The sequence below is a fragment of the Numenius arquata genome, chromosome 9, assembly GCF_964106895.1.
Source record: "Numenius arquata chromosome 9, bNumArq3.hap1.1, whole genome shotgun sequence".
Lineage (NCBI taxonomy): Eukaryota > Metazoa > Chordata > Aves > Charadriiformes > Scolopacidae > Numenius > Numenius arquata.
In genome coordinates, this window is record NC_133584.1 from 1,632,894 (window position 1) to 1,656,724 (window position 23,831).

Here is a 23,831-nt window from a genome sequence, read left to right on the forward strand (position 1 = left end):
CGGAATTTTAGTGAAAAAAACAACGATTCAAGCTCAAACTGAAACGATGACACAGTCAAAGCGAACACGGTACTCCCAGGAACCACACAGCGGGAAAGAAAAAGTCTCTCTTCCCCTGCAAGAGCCAGCAGAACGACGAGCTGCTCGGCTCTCCTACCGAGCTGCCTTCCTGAGGGCTTGTGAGTCCGAGGCCTGCGGCAACCAAAACCCGCCCCGGACCACGGGGCTCCCCGTGAGGGCACCTTCCCCCCGCGCAGGGGACGACGCTAGCGCCGTGCGCTCCTGCCGAGGAAGGAGGGCTCAGAGACCAGCGCCGGGAGCTTCCAGTCGGGACCTCGGGGTGAAGGCCGGCCCGGGGTCACCGCCGCGGGCTCCGTGTCCGCAGACAGCACCCGCGGACGGAGGGACGGAGGGTCTGTCGGCTGCTGTGCGAGCACAGCGTTACTGCCGAGCTGTAACGGGAGCTACAGACAGAGCAGACGCTGCCCCGTTACTAATATTCCAATACAGGTGCCGGGCCCGCGGCTCTCCCTCATCCCATCTCCCATCTTCAGCCACCGGGAACCGGGCTCCTCCCTCCGCAACCAGCCCCGAGGGGACACCCCGCCGCCGGCCGGCACCGGGGATGGACCCGTCGGGAGCACGGCCCAGCGACGAACGGGACGGGCCGGGTGGTAGCGAGTCACCGGAGCGGGAGAGAAGAAGAACGGGATGGAAAAAAACAACCACTTTTTCTAACAGAGGGCCGTGGAGTGCGGGGAGGCTCCTGGCCAGCACCGGAACCGCTCGCTGACACCGCCGGTAACACCCGCACGGCCGCGCTCCGCCTCTCCCGCCCCGCACCATCCCGGCGGGGCTGCGGCCGCCCCTCCTCAGGGAACGGCCCCCGCTGCTCCCGCCCCGCTTTACGACAGCCGGCGGCGCTTTGCGGCCGGCCCGGGTGCCGTACGGCGAGGCGCGGCCTTCCGCCAGCTCGGCCCGGGGCCGGGTCGGGGCGGCCATGGTGAGTGCGGCGGGGGTCGGGCCCGGCGGGTCTCCCCGCGGGAGCCGGGGGGTGCTCGTGTCTGTGCGGGGAGCTCTCCGGCCCTGCCCCGGGGCGGGGAGCTCAGCTCGTCCTTGGGCCGGCCCGGCCCGGCCGCGGGGCCCGGGGCGCTGCCCCGCACAGGCCGCTGGCTCCGGCCTCGGTGGCTCCGGGGACCGAGCGGCGCCGCCGAACGGGACGGTGCCGGTGGGCTGGGTTTCCCTCGGCTCCCGCAGCTGGGGGTTTCCCTCCCTGCCCCCAGCCCCGCTGCACTCGGAGCCCCGTGGCCCGAGTGACTCGCGTCGTGACCGCTTGTCCCCCTGTCACCTTGTTTTCAGCGTACACACCAGCCCGGCCCGCGGTAGGGATCGCCGGGCGGGCTTCTGTCCTTCAATAAACGGATGCTTTATGTCTCCCCTGTGTAGGCCAGCACGATGGTGGCGGTTGGGCTGACCATCGCGGCCGCTGGATTTGCAGGTTTGTAGATGGTGGGGGGGTCACTGAACAGCCGGTGGCACCCCCCGCTGCCTGCCTCGGGGCTGCTGGCTGTGGAGGCGGTTCGGGAGCTCACAGAGGGCACTCTCAGGAGAGCCTGTATTGAGAAACACATAATTAAACAAAAGATCAAAGTTCTGACTTTTTTATGCCCTCAAAAAGTAGTCCACGTTCTAATCCATACGTTTACTCCTAAATCTTTACAAAACTTTACACTTAGCCTTGTCCAACACCCATTTCTTTAAGGTCGCTACGCAGTGAAAGCCATGAAGCAAATGGAGCCACAAGTAAAACAAGCACTTCAGAATCTACCAAAATCTGTAAGTTTTTGTTTTATCAGTAGCATCTTTTTATTCAGAAGTTTGCTGGGTGGAATAACTACAGGCTGTTGTCCTGTATAGCATTGCTGTATCTGCTTCTACTACTAAAAAGAATTTTGTCAATAATAGCAATTAATGTCAGCAATTCTGGTGGTGGTTGACTAATAGAGAACTTCTTTTGTACTCGTTTAAATAATGTTAAAGTACTCGTTTAAATTGTTAAAGTACTCATTTAAATAATGATACTCGACTTCAACTGAATTTCTTCCTATGACTGCAGAAGCAGCTTCGCAGGGCTCTGACAGACCAAGGGCTCAGCAGCTGCTACAGCAATAACGAGTTGTTTTAACTGATAGACTTACAAATTGGCGGTTTTTTAACTAACGTGTTTTCTCTCTCAGGCCTTCAGTGGTTACTACAGAGGTGGATTTGAACCCAAAATGACTAAACGAGAAGCAGCTTTAATACTAGGAGTGAGGTAAAAGGCAATTTATTACGAAGGGAAGGTAAAAGGGAGGTTACGGCCTTACCTGGTTTGAAAAGGACACAGTTCTCAGTGCTTAAGGCTCTCCTGTGCCGACCTTCCCCTGGGAATGTCACTGTCGGCCTTCCAGGATTTTCTGTACTTGTTTGGGATGCTTTGCTGCACGTCAGCACGGTTAACGCTAACTCCGGCTGGAATTTTTGCATCTGCAAAGCCCTGGCAGGTTCCAAAGCCACGTCCAGGCCCCGGTGAATTTGCCGTTTTCAGGAAGCCTGGGGGTGACCGGCTGCGGGGAGCGGGGCTGGGTTGGTTGCTCTTAAATAAACGAAGAGCAAATTGTACGTTATGATTTTCCTCTAGCCATTAGGAAGTTGTCCCAGTAAAAACGTCACAACATAGTTCTGCTTGGTTTCAACCTGTGAATGTCCCCACCACGCTGGAGCGCTGTGGTGTGTCACCTGCACCTACAGCGCTTGGGGACACCTTACAGACCCTCTCCGGGACTCGGATGCTACACATCACTAATAGGAAAAGAAAAACACCCGGGAGCCAAAGAGCGCACGGACAGACACCGTGTTTGCTTGGCCGAAGGCATCCTTGAAAGATCTGGGGGACTTCAAAAGGTTCCCTCAAGTCAGTTTTTCTCTCTCTCTTTCAAAGCCCTACAGCCAACAGGAGTAAAATTAGAGAAGCTCATAGGCGGATCATGCTTCTCAACCATCCAGACAAAGGTAAGTGAATTAAGTCACATTGATTAATTAATACCTGTTTTTAACACAGATTAATAGCACCGTGTAGGGGAGAAGTGGCCGACATCTGACTACCTCGGCTCCTAAAAAATAAACCCAGAAAACTGAGTGAAAACAAATTTTAGGGTGCCTTAATCCTTATGCTTTTGGAAGAGACGAGGCGGTTTGTTTGTGAACACCTTTCAGCCCGCAGTTCCCTGGGTGCTCTGGCGTCGCCAGCGACACAGAAAGCAAGTGTTTTCCTCACCTGACGTGACGGGAGGTTCTCCTCTTTCTTCTAGGCGGTTCTCCATACGTAGCGGCCAAAATCAACGAAGCTAAAGACTTGCTGGAAGACCAAGCTAAAAAATGAACGAGTGAGAAAATCAGAGGGTTTGTCCGCGCAAAATGATTATTTTTTTTTTTTCACAAATGGCTTAAGAAAAGTTCTAATGTCGGTCTTTGACTTAATATAAATGAAGCTGGAACTGTTGAGTCCGGGGAGGTACCTCCCTCCTCACGTCTTAGTCGCTTTTTGGGGAAATACGCGAGGGAGTGAGGCTTTGAGGGTTTTTTTTCCGAGCTGTTCTTTATTAAGCAGCAAAATCTGCCACTCGAACTACGCCCAGCGCAAAAGAGCACTGAGCGGGTTTGGCCGATGCATGTTACCCGATGCAGGCAGACTTAATGCTGTCACCTCGTTTTGTGTTGAAGTAGCTGCGTTTAAAGCTCGTGCTGCTGTTCCTTCGCGTGCCAAAGCCAGAACCACGACCGCATCAGGGGAGAGGGTGGGAAAAGTCAAGAGGATTTATTTGAGGGGAAGAACGGGGGGAGTTCTGTGGTTGTTTCTGACTGAAGAAATAAAGAATAGGAAACGATGTGCTCAGTTGTCTTTGCCTTGTGAGAAACAAGGTTGGTTCAGCTGCTCGCGTGTTACCGCGGGGTCTGGAATGCCCTGGCTTCTTAAGTAACTTTCATTTTTTTAATGGATTTTATGGCATTTAATAAATTCCAAATTTGTGATGTAAGTACTGCAGTTTTATACATTATCTGAACAGCACAGAGTCAGAATTCACATCACAAGGTCTGCGTTTACGGTGATGAGGAAGCAGGAGCCCCTTACCCCAAGCCACTGCCGCTGCCTGCGCTGGATTTGTCACGCGTTGTCTCTGACCCGGCGCCCGAGAGTCCTGTCGCGCTCCAGGAATCGCCATCTGTCTCTTTACACTGACTTTTTAAACATCCCTTTTTTTTCCCCCCATTTTTTTAGATTTTTCCCCACTCTTGCAGCTGCCCTGCCAGCTGAGGTGCTTGCGCACACACCTCGGTTACAAGCGTGTCACCGTTCTCCGGGAGGAAACGCGTGTCGGTGAGCGTCCACACTTAAGTCGCGTTCAATCTGCCCGTCTCCTTCGAGGAAGCTGACGGTGGGTGCAGGTGCTGCGGCTCCGCTGGGGCTGACGGGGGCAGCAGCTGGACTCGCAGCTGGGCCGAGGCCTTGGTTTTGTCCTTACTCACCTCCGAGCAACCAGGTAAGGCAGATTTCCTTCTTTAAAGGCAGCAACTTCAGCGCCAGCCCTTGGCTGCGATTCCTTACGGCATCTCCTGGCTCCCCAGACCCTTTCCCACACCCGTCTCTTCTGCTCCTGAAAACACAGGTTAGCGGGTCACGCCTCCACCTTCTCCATCAAGAACTACGCTCCTCTCTATGTCAGATCAGGTGCTTCTCCAAGAGAAGCAGCCTGGTTTTAGGCTCGTTAACCGATGGTTTACGTCCTCGCGTCACAGAACGGAAGATGAGCTCCCGAGAAAACTCTCGGGGAAGAGCCCAAGGCTGGAGCTGCCTCGCAGGGGAGTTTCAGCCGTTCCCCACGGCTTGAAAACCTGCGAGTCAGTAAGAATTTAAATTTCTGACAGAAACAGTCAACAGATGGAAGATCAAAGTTTATTTTCTTTTACTACCAGCATACAAAAAAAACATATTGCACATCAAACAACCAAAACAAAAATAAAAATACTCTACTAAGGACTAACATATGTAGTTTATACAGAATAAACTTTCTGGAAATTGATCTTTTTCAGTAGTTCAGGTTATGTCTTAATGGACATGACTAATTCAGCTTAGTGTTAACTAAAGCTATGTTTGATTTTTAAATACTGTACAGTTTAATAAATAAACCAAACAAAGCCTCAATGTAGAACAGTCACTGCCAATGTCACCCAGAATCCCTGCAGATTATGAGAATTTAACAAATGTATTCCAGTGGTCTGCAGATTTTTTTTTTTCCTCTACATACAGCATTTAAAAAACATGTATTAAAACAGACCAGTTTCCAGACTAAACTAATGGAGAAATTACATTTCAGTGCAAAATATTTTAGACTGCATTTCTTTCTAGTATTCCTCAGGTGAAGAAGTGGTTGCATATTATTAAAAATGTAACAAAAGCAGCTAATGCTTTCATAAAGAGTATTATGTTAGGGATCCCCCTCACATCTTTGCCGTATTTTGAAAACAAAATAACATTTCCTATAGCCAGCAATTTTGTTTTATTTAAATGTTACATATACTATCTCAAGGCACATCTGATGATATATTTATAACACAGTAGGTGTCAAAGTATGTTTAACATATGATTTCTTCAGGATCCCTCCCCTTTCTGTATTCCAAAATGGAGGAACTGAAAGTGCGGTGTCAAGACTGGCGATCCATATTCTATCTTTGGCAAGCTTATACAAGCACTATTTTAAATGTAATGTAAAAGAACTGTAAACTAGAACTTCAGTTTATGAAACACCGTTCAGCACCGCTTCTTCCTGGGTATTTCCCTCCTCCTGAACGGTGACTTTCTTCTCCTCAGGACTGTGCTGTACTTTAGAAGGCTCATCCCCAGAAGTGGTGGCAGGACCATTCACTGCCTTTTCGGAAGGGCTGTTCTCATCAATCGCGTCTTTTGCCTTGCGAAAACAAAACCGGGATAATATAAAAAACCCTGTAAAAACACGGAGCGTGTGACCCAGTTCCCTCTGGCTCCCGCGGCAGCTTTGCAACAGGAAACGCCTCTGGCTCTGTCCGTGCCACGACCCACCGGCTGCAGCCTCCTGCCACCCGAGTTCTGTCTCCCACACCCCGAGGAAATCTGCCACGGTAACCCCCGCCAGCACAGCCCCCCCCCCCCCCGGCGTTTCTCAATTCCCACTTTTTTAAGCCAAAGAAGTAGTTGATGGAAGAGTTGACTTTTACACCCCTTTCGAATTAGATGTCGTAAATCATGTAGCAATGGATTTTGTCTTATTTTGCTAAGCTCAGACCTGACTTGTGGCAGTAAGTTCCATGTCACTGTTAAAGTAAAGGAATTCTGCTTTATTCACTTCTGAATATTAGTTTTTATATTATCATTTATTATATCATTTATATTATTATTTATATTATTTACCGGTAATGCCACCGATCCTTCAACGAGACCAGATCTCAGATCTGCAATCTCTGCAACAGCAACTCTTTCTAAAACAGCCTGAGTCCCTAAACACGCAACTTGGGATCCTCTACTTGTGAAGTATTTTACGGATTAGTTCCCAAGCCCCATCCCTGTTTACGGAACGCCACCTTAGCAAGCGTAGTATTTTAAAACGCCCAAGGGCTTCATTTGAGCATGACACGGGGCACTAAGGGCTGCAGTGACACTCTGAGTCAATGCCACTTCCATTTACTCTGGGCCAGTTTTGCTTTTAATTATTTATTCTTGAACTGCAACGCATTTGCGGTCAGATAAGGGTGATGTGAAGGAAGCGCTGCTTTGCTGTTCTGCTGCAAGGGAAGAAGAAAAAGGAAACGTATTAAAAAAAAAAAAATAAGTCATCTTACCGTTTCTTTCTTGGTTTTGGCTAGTGTCTCCTTCGGAGGGTTTCTCTGTCTACTCTGAGATTCAGCTCGTGATATATAATCAGCTACGGTTACTGCGCAAGGGAAAAAACCAGAGTGACGCTCAGAAGGCACCGGTAACTTCCTACAGCTGTTCTGAACCAGTTACACTGAACTGGGAGACAGCTCGCAACAGGCCCTTACAGGTATCAGCTACACGGCAAGGACCAGCTGCTTTTTGCTGTTAAATACAATTTTCACTAAAATGGGTGGTAACTCGACAATCTGAAGGTGGAATCTTAAATGGCAATAAAATAGTAATTTTGGTCCAATTGCTGATGTTACTGGAAAATAAGGGCGTTGTGTACTGGCTTTGAAGAGATCAGACTGGAGGCTCACTGGGGTTTTGCCATCTTGAGCAGTGAAGGATTTCACACGAATAAAACGCAGCAGGTTAGAACATGAGAAGAACTGGGAGGATCGGAGTACGGTGTCGCTTAGGATAAAGCGGGATTCAAAACTCTGTTACTTCATGGAGCGACTGGCAGGAGGCTTTGCCTCCTCCTGGTACTCAAACCACACCCCCTCGTTAACTGCCTCATGGGTGGTGGGTTAATTGTGGTGTGCGCAGACCCCTGAGCGGCTCGGGAGCCACTGGTGCGGGCCCTGCTGTGGCTGCACTTACTGGGTGCCAGCCGGGGGGGTCCTGAGCTCTCCTTTTCTTACCACCTCGGCACACGCTCTCGGGGCCTGGTCCTGCCTCATCCCGCCCTCCGGCCCGCACCAAGAGTCAATTCTATCCTTAAAATACACAGCGCTACGAATTTCAATACACGTTTTTATCTGTGATGAGCTGCAGCAGCACATTGGAGCTGGCGAGCGTGATCTGCTGAGCAGTACAGCTGTGTGCGGTGTATCGTGCGTCCGGACACGACCCCTGACTGAGAACGGGACGTACAGAGCAGGAACCTTCTCTTACGGGAACTGGATTCTTACAACTGGGTCCAAGGCAGTTTCTGCACAAGGAGAATTATCGCTTTAAAAATGAGGTTCTGTGCCCGGCTCCTCCAATGGGAAGTTGAAGCAAGTTTTATGCAGAAAGTGTAAGGCACCAATTCTTAATAACCCATAGCGACATAAATCCACTAATACAAGTGAATGACTGAAATACCTTGTGAGCGTGGGGGGGGGGGGGGAGTCCTAATTTCACTCACTCTACACCTAAAATAATTTATGAAGAGATTACATTATTTGAGCATTTTACACTGTCAGTCTAACCAACTACCAATGCTTTTACTCTTGTATTTAAAAGGATTTATTACACAAACTGAAAACAGGGTCTTCAACAAAGACATCAACAGGAAAAAACTGAGTTGGGAAATTTTTTGTTCTTGGAATACTTAGATTTAAAAGAAAAACATCATAGCTTTTGTAGAGATGACTAACATCTCCCTATGTCGCTGGCTAAAATCAGGTTCTTCAAAGGAAAAGCTGAAATCCATTTCTGCTTTTTCTGCCTCTCTCTGAACTCCCATCACCGTTACCAAACTGGACTGCTGGGAAGCGATGGGTTACTTGGGGTTTGGGGTTTGTAGGGGCACAGGGTGTTTGGGTTTTTTCTCTTCCCTCAAGTTTTAATTAGTGTAATGACAAAATTTTTTCTGTTTTATCAAATGCTGTATGAGGATATGAGGAAGGCAAATACGGGTGAAATGTTGAGCCTGCCAATCTGGAAGCCCTTCTCTTCCTGCCTGACCCCGGGTATGTATAAAACGAGGCATTATATTAAAAAAGAATCAGGTAGTTCACCTTTAACATCTCAAGTGTTAGTACACACAAAGGAAATGCAACAAGCCACAACACCAAAACACGGGAAACATGCAGCTTCAGTTCAATTCCTCCTCCTTCCCCCCCTCGATTTGTGGGTGACTCAGAAACACCGAGGGAAGCCGGGGGCTGGCGGCAGCGGTTTGGCCGGGGCAGGGGACGGGCAGCTCCCGGTGGTGCCAGCGCGGGGACCTCTGCGCCCCACGGGGACGGGGAGCAGCGCGTTGGGCACCCCGTGGGGATGGGGGGCAGCGCGTGGGGCAGGAGGGCGCGGATGCAGGTGAGCGCGGAGCGTGGACCTCGGGGTCTGTCCCGATGCGGCTCCGCTGGACTCAGCAGCACTCGGGCTGTTGACTTCAGCGAGAACCCGATGGGAAGCGCAACTCGTACAGTCCAAGCAAAAAGTTAGACTTGATAAATTAGTTTCATTAGGCAGATTAAGAACTTATAAAAGTTCTCCTAGTAGAAAAAAAAAATGCCTTTTGTCTTTATCTAGTAGTCTGATTAGTTATTGAGTAACCTTTGTATATTATGCAGCTCTATGGAAACAGCAGACACAACATTCTCTCATGCTTTTGACCTGGGGTTCCCCACAGCTCCACTGGAATTACCTGGCTGTCTATCTTCTGCCTGACCCCTGAAGCGACGCCTGCGGCTACGATTGCGTCGCTGGGGTTTTTTGTCACTATCATCTGCAATTGCAAAGTTTACCATGAACTATTTCTGACGATAAAATAAGTAAGTAAATAAATCAATCAATTCTTCAACAGTTTCAGCAAGGGGCACGTAACATCGCTTCTGTTAGAGACACCGGCGGAAAAATAAACAGAACTTTATCCTGCAAGCACCCACAGTAACGCCAGAGCTAGATGTTACCTTTTTGCTCTTGGCTCATTAAGACATTTAGGCATATGCTTGATGACCTCAGATTTCATTTATTTAAATAAGTAACCGTATGTCAGATTTTAGCCACAAAACCCACGAAAAGAGGCAGCTTTTTCCCCACATTATTAAGCAAATTATATTCTTGTCCCGGTGAGTATCAAGAGAATTTACTGAGAGAAAGTACTTAAGCGGAAGCCGGGTAGAGACAAATTAACAGCTTCTTAAGTAGCTTTCCCACACCAGGACCAGAGTTACCAAGGAGAGAGCTGAACGCTGACGGCAGCGCTGTCTGTAAGAGAACAGCGGCACGAGTGGGAACGACACGTCTTTGGTGTCTCCGTCAAGACAGTTTTTACAGAAGAGGCACCTGAAAATACTAGTAGAGCTTATTAAAGAGGAAGTCTCGTGGCAGAGCCACGGAGGGAGCCTCTCTTTAACCTCGAACACAACAACGACTCCGCACTGACACAAATGAACAAGCCTTTCACTACACTTACAGGGACAACACGTTCTTTCTTGGCTCGCTGTGGGCCTCTCACCCAGCCGTTACATACCTAACCCGTTCTCGTTAACAGAAGCCGTGTCAGACTCTGTCATTCCGTCCATAAGAACGGCATCTTCGTCAGTCCTCCGCCGGCGGGACCTCCTGCGCCGGTTACTGCTGTGGTGAGACTCGCTGGCATCTGTGTCCACCGTCTGGTCCGACTCCGTGTTGTCCAGCAGGCTGTAGGGATTGCTGTCCGGATCCTTAAGCACTAAACAAACAAAAAGTTTCCGTTTAAGATACCATAATTTACACGTAACTTCATTTCCAGGGTGACTTAAAGCTGTGTTTGAAAGCTTCAAGATACAAAGCAACCTTAGGAAAAGGTGTAATACACACAACTATGGGATTTCGGGTTTGAGACTGACTCTAATCCAACAGAGGCTGTTCTGAGGCACCACAACAGGCACCTGTATTGTTTCATGGCAAAAATTTCCATGGCGACAGCTAGAGAACTCTCACTCAAAACTGCTAAATACCTAAACCACACCTTTCTCTTCACAGCAGCGCGGTGCTTTCGAGAATATTCAAGTGTTATGAACCAGCACAGTCAAATTCTGATAACACATAAGATAATTTCCATGCTAGGACTTCTTCTCATTCTGTACCTAAATGCAAGCTTAACTCAAATGCAACCACAGGGAAGATGTTTTCTAAACACTGATAATATCATTAGTGTGTGTGTGTTAGAGGAAGGAAAATAAACAAATAGAAATCTAACATCACAGTGTACAAGAGGAAACTATCCCCCAACTCTACTGAAATCCCACTGCATTAAGGTTATAATGTAAAAACGCAGTGGTTTAAACACAGAAAACTGCCAGGAACAAGAACTGAATTCCAAATCCATCTGGACCACGGTACCAGAGCTAATGGACGACTTGCCACCACGAGGTCCCCCACGCCCACGGCCTCCGGACACGCTACGGCCCCGGCCTCCGGGACGTCGTCTATTGTCGCGTTGGTGTCTGCTCTCTCTGTCGTCTTCTCCTGCCAAGGACCAGTCGCTAAGTTCATCTTTCCTCTCAGATTCTGTTTCAGAGGGATTAGAGAGCTCAGAGTTTGTACCTTGTACGAGAGGGAAAAGAAAATCGGAAATGAGTATGAAATTTGGGGTTGTAGTCACAGAAGTCTTCCAGCCAGCATGGCTGGTTGTATATGTATGATATATATAGAAAGTAAATAAATTTATTAATATATACTTATAGAAGTAGATAAATGTAGATATAATTTTATATTATATAAAATATATAGAATCATAGAATCTGCTAGGTTGGAAGGGACCTTCAAGATCATCTAGTCCAACCATCAACCTAACTCTGACAAAAAAAGACATCACTAAACCATGTACACAATATATGTACATATAAAATACAGACAGAGCAGAAATTACCTACGTTTCTAAGATTCTCACCCTAAGCTTGTTTGCAATCACCTGTGAAGGGCTCACAGACACCAACGATAACGTACGGACACGATAAACGAAGGACTAAGCAGCGTTTCCCCTCTTTGTGCACACACTGCAGGCATTTGCTGCAGTTTCCAGGCAACTTCTCTGAAATTCCCAAGGACAACTTTGCCACTGCACCACTGATGGCTGTTGCTAAGCAACAATTCAGGCTGTTGTAACGCTGCCTGAACCATTTAACTGCTTATATTAAATAGCATCCATAATATCCCACTGGCTCCGAACGAACCAAACCCACACAGCTTTTTACTACTTAAAAATCCCACACCTCTTTATTGTAAGCATCCAGGACCTCTCCCTGCTGACCCTTCTGGAATAAAGATACTTAGACCCAATTGGTTCTAACGTGCAACTCCTGCTGTTTGGGGAGGGGGAAAAATAAATTTTCCAAATGAAAGTCTGTGGGTCAATAAACAAACTGAACAACCATCATTACACTTTAGTCTAACAATTCATTGGGAAATTGTGAAAAACAAAGTTGCAAACGTTAATGTTATCATCAGAATCAGCCCGACCAGCACGGCAGGATCCTGGATGCTGTATCGGAGTCTCTCACTGCATCTTACATTAATCCTGTTAGTTCCGACCAAATTAAAAAAAAAAAAAAAAAAAAAAAAACAAAACATAAACAGGATTTTGTGCTGTCTCTATTTTAAATTATTTTGCTTTAACTTATCAAAAATATGTTCATAAGCTGGTCATGATCACAGACAAGCATTTATTTTTTCTCCTCCTCGCTTAAAACAGAAGCTAGTTCCAGGTATTTTGGTTTTACTTCTGTCTCCTGAAGAACATGTGCAGCTCTTTCCCTTTCCCAGCTTTGTATGACACAACTGCTACTGCTGAAGGACAAGATCTCACCAGAGTTTGCTCATATGAGAGGCCGGGGTTCAGCTGGAGAAAAGGAGGCTGAGGGGAGACCTTCTCACTCTCTACAACTCCCTGAAAGGAGGGTGTAGCCAGAGGGGGTCGGTCTCTTCTCCCAAGGAACAACCGATGGGACAAGAGGAAATGGCCTCAAGTTGCACCAGGGGAGGTTCAGATTGGATATCAGGAAAAATTTTTATACGGAGAGAGTTATTGCACATTGGAATGGGCTGCCCAGGGCAGTGGCTGAGGCACCATCCCTGGAGGTATTTAAAAGACAGGTTGACATAGTGCTTAGAGACACGGTTTAGTGATGTCTTTTATCAGAGTTAGGTTGATGGTTGGACTAGATGATCTTAAAGGTCCCTTCCAACCTAGATGTGATTCTATGATATTTTCAATTTAAAACTTAACTTCAACAAGAACGTCAATCTGATGAGGTTTTTTGAGCTATGTAGAAAATAAAATGGCAATTCTAAATTTCCAACCCTACCTTTGCTGAACGCAAGGAAACCCAGAGACAGCTCTGGATTCAGAATCACACTGAGACGCTGAAGGGAACTCACCGTAGCCAGAGGTGTAGTTGGGGCCCCTGCGACCTCTCCCTCTCCCGCTGTAGGACCTGGAGCCTTGCACGGAGGAGAGGGTGCTCTCGTCAGTGGTGTAACCCTTCTCCTTCTCAGGGGCTCGAGCGGAAGAAGGTCTGAAACCCATTCCGATCTGACGCAGCTGCTCATCGATCTGCAGCCTTTCCAGCCTTAGTTGTTCTACCTCCTACGGAAAAGGAAACGAAAGAAATCGCTGATAAAGAAATGTTCTTTCTCATTGTCCATCCAGTCGCCTTAAAAACTAACATTCCTGTGGGAGAGCTGACACCACCTTGGAGGTGACTGCAAGTTACACAATTCACCCCCAAGTTCTGCAATCTCTGAGTTCTGGAAGAAATCTAAACTCCTCCTCTGAAATTCCCATGCTGGAAGACTGTTAAGACCACTATTACCTTTCTTAACTACACTTTTCTAGTCAAACCACAGGTTTTCTAGTCAATTTTTTTTTTTTTTTTTTTTAAAAAGCAAACAGACAAAGGAACATGACTCAAATTCATTCATTATTTCTGTTAACACCACAGCTCCATACAAAGCCAACTAATCTAATTGGGTAATAGTTCTAATAGTACACAGTATTAGTGTGATACTACTACAAATTCCATCCCACCCCAACAGAGTATTAGCCTCAGAACAACACAACACTAACACGGACAAAAAAAAGGTTGTGTGTTACTCCTCAAAAGGCAGTTAAAAAGCCTTCCTTACAGTCCAGTCCTGCCAGCACCACCAGTACGGAGCGACTGTGGTGATGGATTTCGAGGCCTCCAGGCACCTCTGGGCACCAGGTGGATCGAAGGCACCGAACCTTAAACCCCAATATACAGTTTGTCAACTGCAAATCCCACCAGAGTTGTTGCTCAAAAAAATCTGTTACTTCAACCAAATTCTCCTCTAGAGATTCTTTCCTGTGAAACACACTTACCTTTAGATACGCGATGTGATATTCTAAGAGAACTTGGACATTCCCAATGCTTTCTTTAGTACCAACGAATACAAACGGTACCATTCCCTACAGAAACAAAACGACAAGTCTTATTTTCAGGAAGCACGGTATCATTGAAACAATGCTTTCTGTTTAAATTATACAAAAATCTGTTCAAATTACAAAAGTGAACTAAAGAAGCCCTGATGGTAACCAGATCTTGGGCTGCACAGATGCAGTAGGAATAGCTCAGACTGGGGTGAGGGACTCACGACTGCCCAGCTTTCCCAGGGACCTCTTCTGGCAGTGGAAGATTTTTTCTTACGTTTTCATATATTTAAAATACATGAACACTATTAACACTACCAATTCCAAATCAGTTACACAGCTGAAGTATGTATAGTAAAAAGATTAAAAAAAAAACCACGTCTTGCTTCACAGCAAGAAACCTTTCTTGAATTGTTTCACATAAAATTTACTGCAAGATGCCAGTCTGAAAAAAACCTTAAAGACTGCGCTCTCGACATCCACAGGGCAGTTATAAAACTGGCTTTGTTAAATAATCCACAAAGATCTATCCTGGAAAACCACCCAAATCCCAGACACATGGGTTTGTAACAGGGACATCCCCACCGTTACAGCTTGGCCATGAGAAAGAGCTGCCCAGGCCACAAAGGTTGCATTTATAAACTCCGTAATGATGCAGAGCAAACCGTTATCCCACTCTGATGTCCCTGAAATCCTCACTGCCTGCATATATTGTCCTACATATTCTTTGTTAAAAGATTCAAGATGATTTGGTTTGAAAAGAAAAGCCTAATCATAGGAAAAAAGAATAAAGTACTTACATCTTCACGGGGCAGTTTATTTTCATTATCTCCTTCAATTCTCACCCTGACGACTCCAGACTTGTCTACAATCTCCTGAATCACTTTTCCATTTTTTCCAATAACTTTTCCTTCAGAGGGCAAGAATGGTTAATTTTGCACCCGTGGGTAAAATATTTTAATGGGTTTCTTGATATTTTAAGTTACGTATAACATAATTGTAACAAACACCTGACTCTCTTCTACCGTTCACTTTGTTTCAAAGTTTTCTCCTAGTTCATAGAGGTACAAAAAATGCCCCAAAGCAAAGCACGGAAGAGAGGAGAAAACTTCCCAAATAAACTATATATATGCATGGAATAACAAGTATTGAAGAAGATCGTGACTTCTGAATGATGAATTATTTCTTCTTCTTCATGAAATATTTAAATGACATAATAATATGCAAGCCCTGAGCCCAAACCGTAAGAGGTTAAAGAACAGTTTTTAATTTCATTTTTGGATAATCCAAAGCGCTGCTGAGTGAGGGATGGCACCTGCCCTCCAGATCCTGCCCATTTCTAGACAGAGCCCGAGACTGCCAAGCAGTGATTTATCCTGCAGCTCAGCACCCTCCAACCACCACCTCCAACCGACCTGAACCCAGGAGGAAGCAACAACACAAGAGCTGTCCTGCGCCACTCTTGCACCTCAACTGTCATATTTCCACATTAAATTCTGGAATTTAGTTTCAGCACTTCTAAGTAGTCAATTTAGGATTTTTACTAGAATCTAAACTTCAGATCTTACCATTAAATTAGACAGTGCAAGTCTGAAATCAAACCTTTTTAAGTGTTAAAATCCTGACAAAGTATTATTCAACAATAATGTATGTGATTTCCTATTCATCCCCTGGTACATATAGTTTTGAAATATTAATCACTTTCTACTTAAATGGAGAAATCAAATATTGTAGCGGCATCTAAATCTCCTCTGCAGAGTCATGCTCATGAGGCTCCCTTTCCCAGTTGCCAAGTTTTAGCAGTATTACATACCAACGAGATTTCTGGGAACTTGAATAAAATCCTCCACAAATTCCAAGTAACTTCTAGCCTTTTTTACTGCATCAGCAGTCTGAAAATGAATTAAAGAAAAAGCAGTTTATTTGTGAATGTACTATGTCAAAAATAAAACCTTGTAGCAACAGCTGCAAGCCTTCCAAACATCAAAATGATTTTCAAAAAGAGAATGGAGACAAGTTTAATCTAGTTTTGAACTAAATGTTAAAGAAAAATATTGAGTAAAATGCCCAGAAACAAAATTCAGCAGCAAAGTAAAGCATCAGCAATGAAGAAAACAACTTTTCTGATGATATTTTAAGATATTTTAAAATATTATCTGTAGCTTACAACAAATAAACCCTGGACATAAGGTATTTTTCAGCTGTTATCTTGAAGCAGTTTCTGGTAGACATTAATTGGGAAAAAACCACCTAATTATACTTGTTTTCCTCCAAAATCAAGACAGTTTTCAAAACCAGAATCCACTTATAAAAAAGTCAATATAATAAATTATCACAAAGATTCTGTACTGAAAATAAATTCCTAAGAGGTCGTACCAACATCCACAGAAGCTTCAGCTCACAAGAACACTGTGTTAAAGGAAACTTTGGACCGTGTACCTCATTTCACCTGACGTCGCAGTAGTTCTATGGCTATCATTAGACACACATGCCATAAAACTATAGTTTAACCTCTGCATTTTCCTCTGAACTGCTTTAGAAGCATCTAGCTTTTCTCAAAAGAAACTGTGCTACCATCAATATAGCCAGAAATATAAATTTATAATATAAATTTATATTGCAATTTTTAACATAATTTTTAACGTGTAATAGGCTAGTAAAAATCCCAGAGGGCCACACGTGGAAAAACAAGGAAGGAGAAAATGAATTTTAGACTCGTTTGTCTCTTGACTGTATCTAAAGATGACGCCACCTGATAAAGATAAGACATTTCCAAGGCTGGAGGGCAATCACAGAACTTTACAGGCTCTCTCTAAGCAGTGACTGGAAGGCTGTGGTAAGAGAATTCAGCACCAGTCAGACAAATGGGGGTTCAAAGGAGCAGCAGCGCTGCAGGAAGGTGTTCGGACACAGCTCACCAGTTTAGAGCTGGTGACAGGTAGGAATTTTTCTGTTTTCACGACCAAAATTCTTCTTAACACTTGATGGGAAACTAAGCCTGAATTACAAGCACCTTCAGTTCTCTTATAGCTTTATTATCGAATGACAGAAATTAACTGACAGTTAATTGAAGCTATAAACATACTGAAACAAGAAACAAAGCTTCAAATTAGCAACAGCAGAAGTGTAGAATTAAGGAACGAGTTATCACCAGCATCTAGTCAGTAATGACAGCTTTTGAGCAGTTCTCATTTTACACTAATGCCTCAGCCCTTTCATCTGTCATGTTTTAAGCAACACATGAAATACGAGTACCACCAGCTCCTGCATCTTTCAGAGCAGGGAAGTCCTAACAGAACAAAAAAAATTTATAAACCTCTATTTCTGGCCAAGGTCAAAATGCCAGCAGGAGAAACGTGGGCTAATTGGACTTCAAGAGCCTAAACCAAGCAGCCAAAGTATTCCAGTGACTCGTAACTGCCTTTCTGATTTGAACAACAGTCCACACGTCCGTTTGTGCTTCGGTTACTTCACATCATAGCCCATAAAATCAAGACGTGTCCAGGTTACCTAAGAGTCTTCGATATAAAGATTAAATGCAGAGCATTTTTCCAAACTCAGCATTATAGCTTTTGCAGCAGGAGAGTTCTAAATGAATGTCAAACAAGAACCCTGTGGCTGTAGATTTTAGGGAAAAGCCTTTTCCCGTGCAGAGAGAGACAAAGTCCTCCTAAGTCATGCAGGGAACACTGCTTTTTCCATTGTGATACAAGTCCTTTTTCAAGAAATAAAATAAAAGGCGCATTAGTCTCCCAGTTCAAATGGAACTGAGCTCATGAAAGCTCCAAAGGGGAAATTAGTTTTCTTGGTTTCTCCAAAGGGAAAACAAGAAGTAACAGTCTCCTGAGAAAGTCAAGATAGAACCTCGCTGTCCTTCAATCCAAAGGAATGATTATCATACAGTTCAGTATCTAAAAACAAACAGTACAAGAGGGAAGAAGCTCAAGCTTTAAGAATTGCACAAGAATTGAATGCAATTCACTTTTGCCAGTAATAAAGGTGTAAGAGAAGTTTTCCTGGTTCTGATTAGGCTCTCCCTCGCTGGGGAAGCACAAGATTTCAAAAGCAGGGACAGCCCTAGCTCTGAAGTTCACAGTTCTGTGCTCTCCGTAACAAGGGAAAGGGTCCTGGAATCAAAGTGGCCTGGACCGGACAAGCAAAAAGTACGAATAGCACCCCATACAGTTTGGCTTCCTTCTAATCATATAGATTTCCAATATTACTAAAAAATTATCTCCCTGTTCCTTCACTCAAGAGATTCTGGCCCCGAACAACACTGAACTTTTATTTCTATGCAAAATGTTAGCTGTGGGAGACCCTCAGACCCTGACTACAGTGTCAACGACACCGGATCACAGCTCCCACAAGTCTCACAGCCTAAAGCTGTCTGTCTGTGTGTTCAGCCACCAGGGCCTGGCCACTCACCAGCTCCAGCTGAAAAGAGGCAAAAAGAGTAGACAAGTCTACCCAGATGCTTCAACCCTGGTCACGGGGAATAATTAGGCTGCCTGGCTTTTTTAGAAGCAGCTATCACTTCTAGGAAAGACAAGACTGGACGTGTCCCGCGGCATTTTTATTCAGGGGGCATCTGGTATTTATAATCGTTGCTGAGCACGACTGTAAGAGGCTGGTGACAGTCGTAACCTTTCCACAAGTTTCAGCATCACATCATTCACGTTAAAGAGATCAAAACTGGAATATACCAGACATTCTAATCTACTGTGTTTGAACTTGCCCAATTCTTCTTCATGAACTAGGAGATGGGATTTACTGCTAGTATTAGATCAAAGAAGGATCTGTTGCCACCCCAATACCCTGGAAGTGTTTAAGGCTTCCAAAAATGGGACACAGAACTTCAGGAGACATGGAGGTGTACAGAAGTTTGTCCTCCCCTCAGCAATATCAACTTCATCTAACCCTTGAATCACAACCAGCTTCTGCTCCTGACATGGAACATAATTCAAGACCACAGATTACCTGAAACAGTAGAAAACCAAGGATTTCTAGAAGCATTAACAGCAGAGACTCAGGTGTTACTGGCACCTGTAGTGTTGGCAACATGGGATAAAAACCCTCCAGAAATGTTCTACAGGGCCTTGGTGACAGTGACATCTTTGGCATAACTCTTCTGCCTTCTGAATGGATCATTGTTTTGGTCCAAAGACCAACTACATTTCAAGGCACTTGTGAGATTAAGAGCACATCAGTTAAACAGTCACACAAATGGAATTAACTTGGAGCAAACCAGCATTTTGCCAAAGCCAGCATTAAATTGCCAAAATAGAAGGGTTCGAAGCAGCAGAGATATGCTTTAACACACGTGGCTAGGTCAGAGGAGCAGGCACCACACAGCAAACCACACGTGAACTGGAAAGAGGGGAGAACCAACAAGAACAGCATATACAGTCTGAAGGAAAAAACCACTTAAGTATCTGTGATCAAGTAAAACAGCAGCAAATGATAGTCTCTGTTTGACTGTATTATATATATGTGTGTGTGAACATGCATATAGAGACTTGGACTCCTCAGCTGTTTCCAGTTCTTAACTCTGGGCACAGCTCTCGCCGCTCTACAAGCGGATACAGAGTGAAATGCTCATCAGGTTCATACAAAGCTTCCCCCTTACCTCTCCGTAGATTCTGAAAGTACCGGTATCCTCCTCAAGTTCAATGGCAGTAACTCCGGGAACCTTCCTGGCTTGCTGTATGTTACTGCCGTGAGTTCCTATAGCAAGTCCCATTAAATCTTCTCTGACTACAAATTCCTCGTGAAATGCTGCAGCGAGCTGCTTCGTGCACTGAAGGGGAAACAAAGTAAAGAGTTGTCCACGTTCACTCAGTGTAAAATACAGTTACGTGCTCAGTTTCAAGCCACAAGAATTCCAAGTTACATCTTACTTCTAAGTGTTTTGTAGCTTCCTCGTTTCTTGACATGAGCATAAGTTTGGTGCGAATGCTGCGCAAATGCATGTCACTCAGTATGTTCACTCTCTTCACAGTCGCTTCACTGGCAGACTACAAGAGAGAAGGAAAAGGACGCTTCATTTTTAAAGCAAATCAACATTTAAATGATAAATCAGGAATGTATTTAAACTAAATCATGAACACAATCTAAGTTTCCAGCACTTACATGGGCATTATTCTTCCTCAAAACAAAGCAAGAGGAATTCAGCACCACCTCTGCAAACCAATGACTTTCTGTTCTCACCCACAGCAGATCTTACACTAATGATTTTGCTGCTGGATATACACAGGGATTCTTTCCCCCTGATGCTCCCCAGACAAATTAAGTATCATTCTACTGTACACATACTTGTCACTCACTCTCTGAATGGCAGAGCTAAGAGATAAGCAAGGAAAACAATTCTGGAGAGTGAGGGTCAGGTAGACAGCATTAAGCAAAGAGAAACTAACACTCGGAAAAGTCTATGTAATAAGAGAAATCTGGCACAGAAAAATTTAAGTGAGCAATTCCTCAGTGGCTACGTTGAACTGGTGTAGTTCTTCACGTGGAAACCCAGCGGTAGGTCAAAGTGCCCAGTGAAATACAGTATGGGGGGAAAGCTACTGCTCCAGAGCAGAGTAAGATCAAGCTGGCTTTGAGCCATCCACACAAATCAGTGAAACGGCACTCAGTCGTGGATGCCAAGAATAATATAAACAACGAGACCGAAAGCTGCTCCAAAATATAGGCTGAATGCAGTGCAGAACTTGTAGCCCCTCCAAACAGCCTGCCCCCAAAGATTAAAATTTAAAACACATCTACTTATATTAAAACTCACAATTTACACAGCTTGACAAGTTAAACCATTTTCCATACAGATATACAGCTGGCTATACACTTCCCGTAAGTAGCATACTGAAAATTCAGGCCACATTTACATCAAAATAATTACTTACCAGTATTATTAGTTGAGCAGTTTCAGCATGATAAAAAATTCGACATGCTCCCACAGCTTTCTTGAAATCTTTATGTGCATTTTCATTAGCACACCTAAGGAGACAAAATGATTGTCATTTCAACAGGTTGCATCAAAACAGACCGTGTAATATGAAGAGAACCAAGAACGTTTCAGGAGTTCATGGCAAAGACTGGTCAGAAACTGGAAAATTCCCATTCTCCTTAACGGGGTTCCAGTGTTTATTTCCATCAGGGTTACTGGCAAGTCTCAGTACCTGAGGCCCATGGTGGGGGCATCATCTCTACAAGCCCAAAGGAAGACCTGAAGCTCCCACCTCAGAACCTGCTTTTTGTCTCCACCCCAAAAGCCCAGCAGGATCCCAGTCAGCAGCTTCTAAAGCAGCTGCTGCAGCCACAGCCACCCTTAAGGTTCTTCAGGGACCTGTAAATTGGTCTCTAAAATGTAAGTGGGCTCTTTCCCCCCTCAAACACAGTAAACGCCTTATTAAAGTGTGCAGAGCTACTCACGCATCTCTCAGATCTTCAGGAACATCCACTGTGCACTTGAAAAAGGTGTTCTTTTTGACAGTTTTATTTTGATTCACAGGTCGGAGTCGTTCGTAAGTGACAATTTCATTGTAAGTGGCATCACAAGCAGCATATTCAATGACATAAAACTAGGGAAGAAATTTTTTTTTCAAATGGTAACTTCAGTAAGGAACACCAAAGACACAGTAACATTACCAGTATCACCAAGAAAGTACAAAATATGAATATATAGACTAAAACATAAATCTGAGTTGATATAATGCTACCATTCTACACAAATGAGCCTGGGTATATTTCAATACCCATCTGACACCTCAGAGAAGTCAGGGCACCATATCAGCATAATTTCAGTTCCCCACAAAAGCATCTTCAATTGTTTTTTCTCCTGCCCATCCCTCTTCAAATACCTACTTCACTATAGTCCAGTTCAAGTTCCAAAATTCAAAATGTTTAGTGCAGCTCTAATTCTAAAAAATACCTAATAGAGAAGCAAACGCAACTCATTCTTCACGAAAATATCTGCTTTGCAACAGTTGAAAAAAGGCAAATCCACTGATTCAATGGGCAAACTACCTGTGAATCACGTAAGATGACAAGGAAAATAAAAATCCAATTTGATACATGCTATCCCAAATTTAGGAAGACAAAAGACTTAAGAAGATTTAATAGCTACCAATAATCTACTCCCACACTTCCACCCAACCCACGCAATTAATAAAGCAGCTTGTGTGCACAGCATCCCCCAGGCCTGGCTCTGTGTTCGGGGTGCAGCCTTCTCCCCTACCCTTCCACCTCTGGGCAGTGCTTTCTCCTCTTCCTCCCTCTAAACTGGTATCTACTTTTGTCAACACACACAATTTACTCAAGCATCAAGAGAAAGTAAATCACTAAGGTCATGACATCCTTTTCCACATGCTATTTTTTTAATTTCTAGTTTTAAGTTTAGCTTCAATGCCATCCTAATCATATAGAACTGCTTTGAAACATATGACAAACCGGATTTAAGTAATAATAGTGAAAAATATGGGCAACTAAATTTAAGAGAACTACCACTAAATGCTTAAAAAAAATTAACTGCTATAGTTAAAGATAATTCTGGCTATCAGAACAATCACAAAGCTAACTATCATTAAATACATGGGCTGTTTACGAATTTCACACTTACTTTGATGAAAAAAATTTGAATATGGAACCATGTTAAAGACTGTACAAAGGAGCCAAAACTGAACTGTGTGGGGTTTGGGTGGGGACGGACACACAATTCCATAAAGTAACTAATTTGACAATGCTGCGTAAAGATACCAGACATCTAAGAATGAAAAACATTTTCTTTTTTTTTTTAAATAAGCAACATAGCAAGGTAACTGACAATAAAATTCCAAGTTTCTATCATTTAAATCAGTTTGTCTCCTTTTCTTAACAAGCTGTTCATCCACAAGGACCGAGACACAGAATCTTCCTTTGATAACCACCACCTTCCCTCACAGAGCTCAACAGCAGTTACTATTTGTTGACAATTTTTAAACAGTATCAGAAATTAAATGTTTTTTTTCCCCTCAGCCCTGTTTTCTTCAGTTTTAGGAATCTAATACAGTAGAAACATCAAAACAGAGGACTCTTCCTACTATGAAGTTAAATTATTTTGCTGCCATTTCACAAAAATCAAGGTTTAATGAGACTGCATCAGACACTGCCACAGCTCCACACGCCCAAGGGGCTGAATCTACAAGTCACTTTGCAGCTGCAACTCTAACAGTCAGTGGAAAATACCAATTTGACGGATGTAAAAGCAAACCAACCAGTGTCTTTCCATAAAGCAGAAATACATACCCAAAAAAGAAGCCACAGCAGCACACATGGATACCTACAGCCTGCTTCATTTATGGACTCTCGCAGGTGAAACATGCTGCTTTATTTCATTTTTAGCACCAAGTCATGGTTTTGTGTTTGTAGCACTTTATTCATAGTTTTTCCATTGCAAAGGCCTTTCATATTTACTGTATTTAACATAACAGCATTAAATGAGTAGGTTTTAAAATAATTTACCTCTCCTTTCATCATTCGAACTTTTGCCAGCCACCAGCCACAAGGTTCTTGGTCATTTGCTCTAGAATAAACCTGAAAATCAAAGTGGTAAGAAACACTGAAAGCCCATACAGACATCATTCGCTTGCCTGCATCTATAATAAAGAAAGAACATGCCAACTTTTCTAACTTTCATTAAAATGGCACAGTTATTCTACGCTAAAGTAGTTTTTGTATAAATTATGTAGGCATGTGCTTCTTGCACAAATTTTTATTATT

The 23,831-nt window shown here is 44.3% G+C and overlaps 2 protein-coding genes across 7 annotated transcripts in view; one reads left to right on the forward strand and one right to left on the reverse strand.

Annotated features, from left to right (window-relative positions):
• Positions 1–933: 933 nt before the first annotated feature.
• On the forward strand, positions 934–4,074 carry DNAJC19 (DnaJ heat shock protein family (Hsp40) member C19). Of its 3 annotated transcripts, none has more exons than XM_074153239.1 (6): positions 934–1,003; positions 1,447–1,498; positions 1,763–1,836; positions 2,238–2,314; positions 2,981–3,051; positions 3,351–4,074. In XM_074153239.1, exons 1-6 carry the CDS (start codon positions 1,001–1,003, stop codon positions 3,419–3,421), a joined length of 348 nt encoding a protein of 115 aa, XP_074009340.1. In that variant the 5' UTR covers positions 934–1,000; the 3' UTR covers positions 3,422–4,074. The 3 variants fall into 3 exon arrangements, with proteins under 3 accessions (XP_074009340.1, XP_074009342.1, XP_074009341.1); XM_074153240.1 differs by having other exon boundaries at positions 948–1,003; positions 1,360–1,498; XM_074153241.1 differs by lacking the exon at positions 1,447–1,498.
• An 899-nt stretch (positions 4,075–4,973) lies between these two features.
• FXR1 (FMR1 autosomal homolog 1) overlaps positions 4,974–23,831 on the reverse strand; it is a 32,936-nt gene continuing 14,078 nt past the window's right edge. The window contains exons 4-17 of one of the 4 annotated variants that reach the window (XM_074153242.1): positions 23,574–23,645; positions 21,507–21,655; positions 20,978–21,071; positions 19,976–20,092; positions 19,705–19,875; positions 15,892–15,970; positions 14,879–14,988; positions 14,031–14,117; positions 13,067–13,274; positions 11,030–11,233; positions 10,176–10,376; positions 9,348–9,428; positions 6,913–7,004; positions 4,974–6,005 (exon numbers count right to left, since the gene is read on the reverse strand). In XM_074153242.1, the coding sequence (XP_074009343.1) occupies positions 5,835–6,005; positions 6,913–7,004; positions 9,348–9,428; positions 10,176–10,376; positions 11,030–11,233; positions 13,067–13,274; positions 14,031–14,117; positions 14,879–14,988; positions 15,892–15,970; positions 19,705–19,875; positions 19,976–20,092; positions 20,978–21,071; positions 21,507–21,655; positions 23,574–23,645 (1,836 nt within the window). In that variant the 3' untranslated portion in view covers positions 4,974–5,834. The remainder of the gene's footprint in view (positions 6,006–6,912; positions 7,005–9,347; positions 9,429–10,175; positions 10,377–11,029; positions 11,234–13,066; positions 13,275–14,030; positions 14,118–14,878; positions 14,989–15,891; positions 15,971–19,704; positions 19,876–19,975; positions 20,093–20,977; positions 21,072–21,506; positions 21,656–23,573; positions 23,646–23,831) is intronic. The other 3 variants (XM_074153243.1, XM_074153245.1, XM_074153244.1) reach the window with 3 other exon arrangements.

Coding starts and splice junctions, on each gene's coding strand:
- DNAJC19 (XM_074153239.1), top strand. Junction 1,837..2,237: donor TTCAGAATCTACCAAAATCT/GTAAGTTTTTGT, acceptor TTTCTCTCTCAG/GCCTTCAGTGGTTACTACAG. Junction 3,052..3,350: donor TCTCAACCATCCAGACAAAG/GTAAGTGAATTA, acceptor TCTTTCTTCTAG/GCGGTTCTCCATACGTAGCG.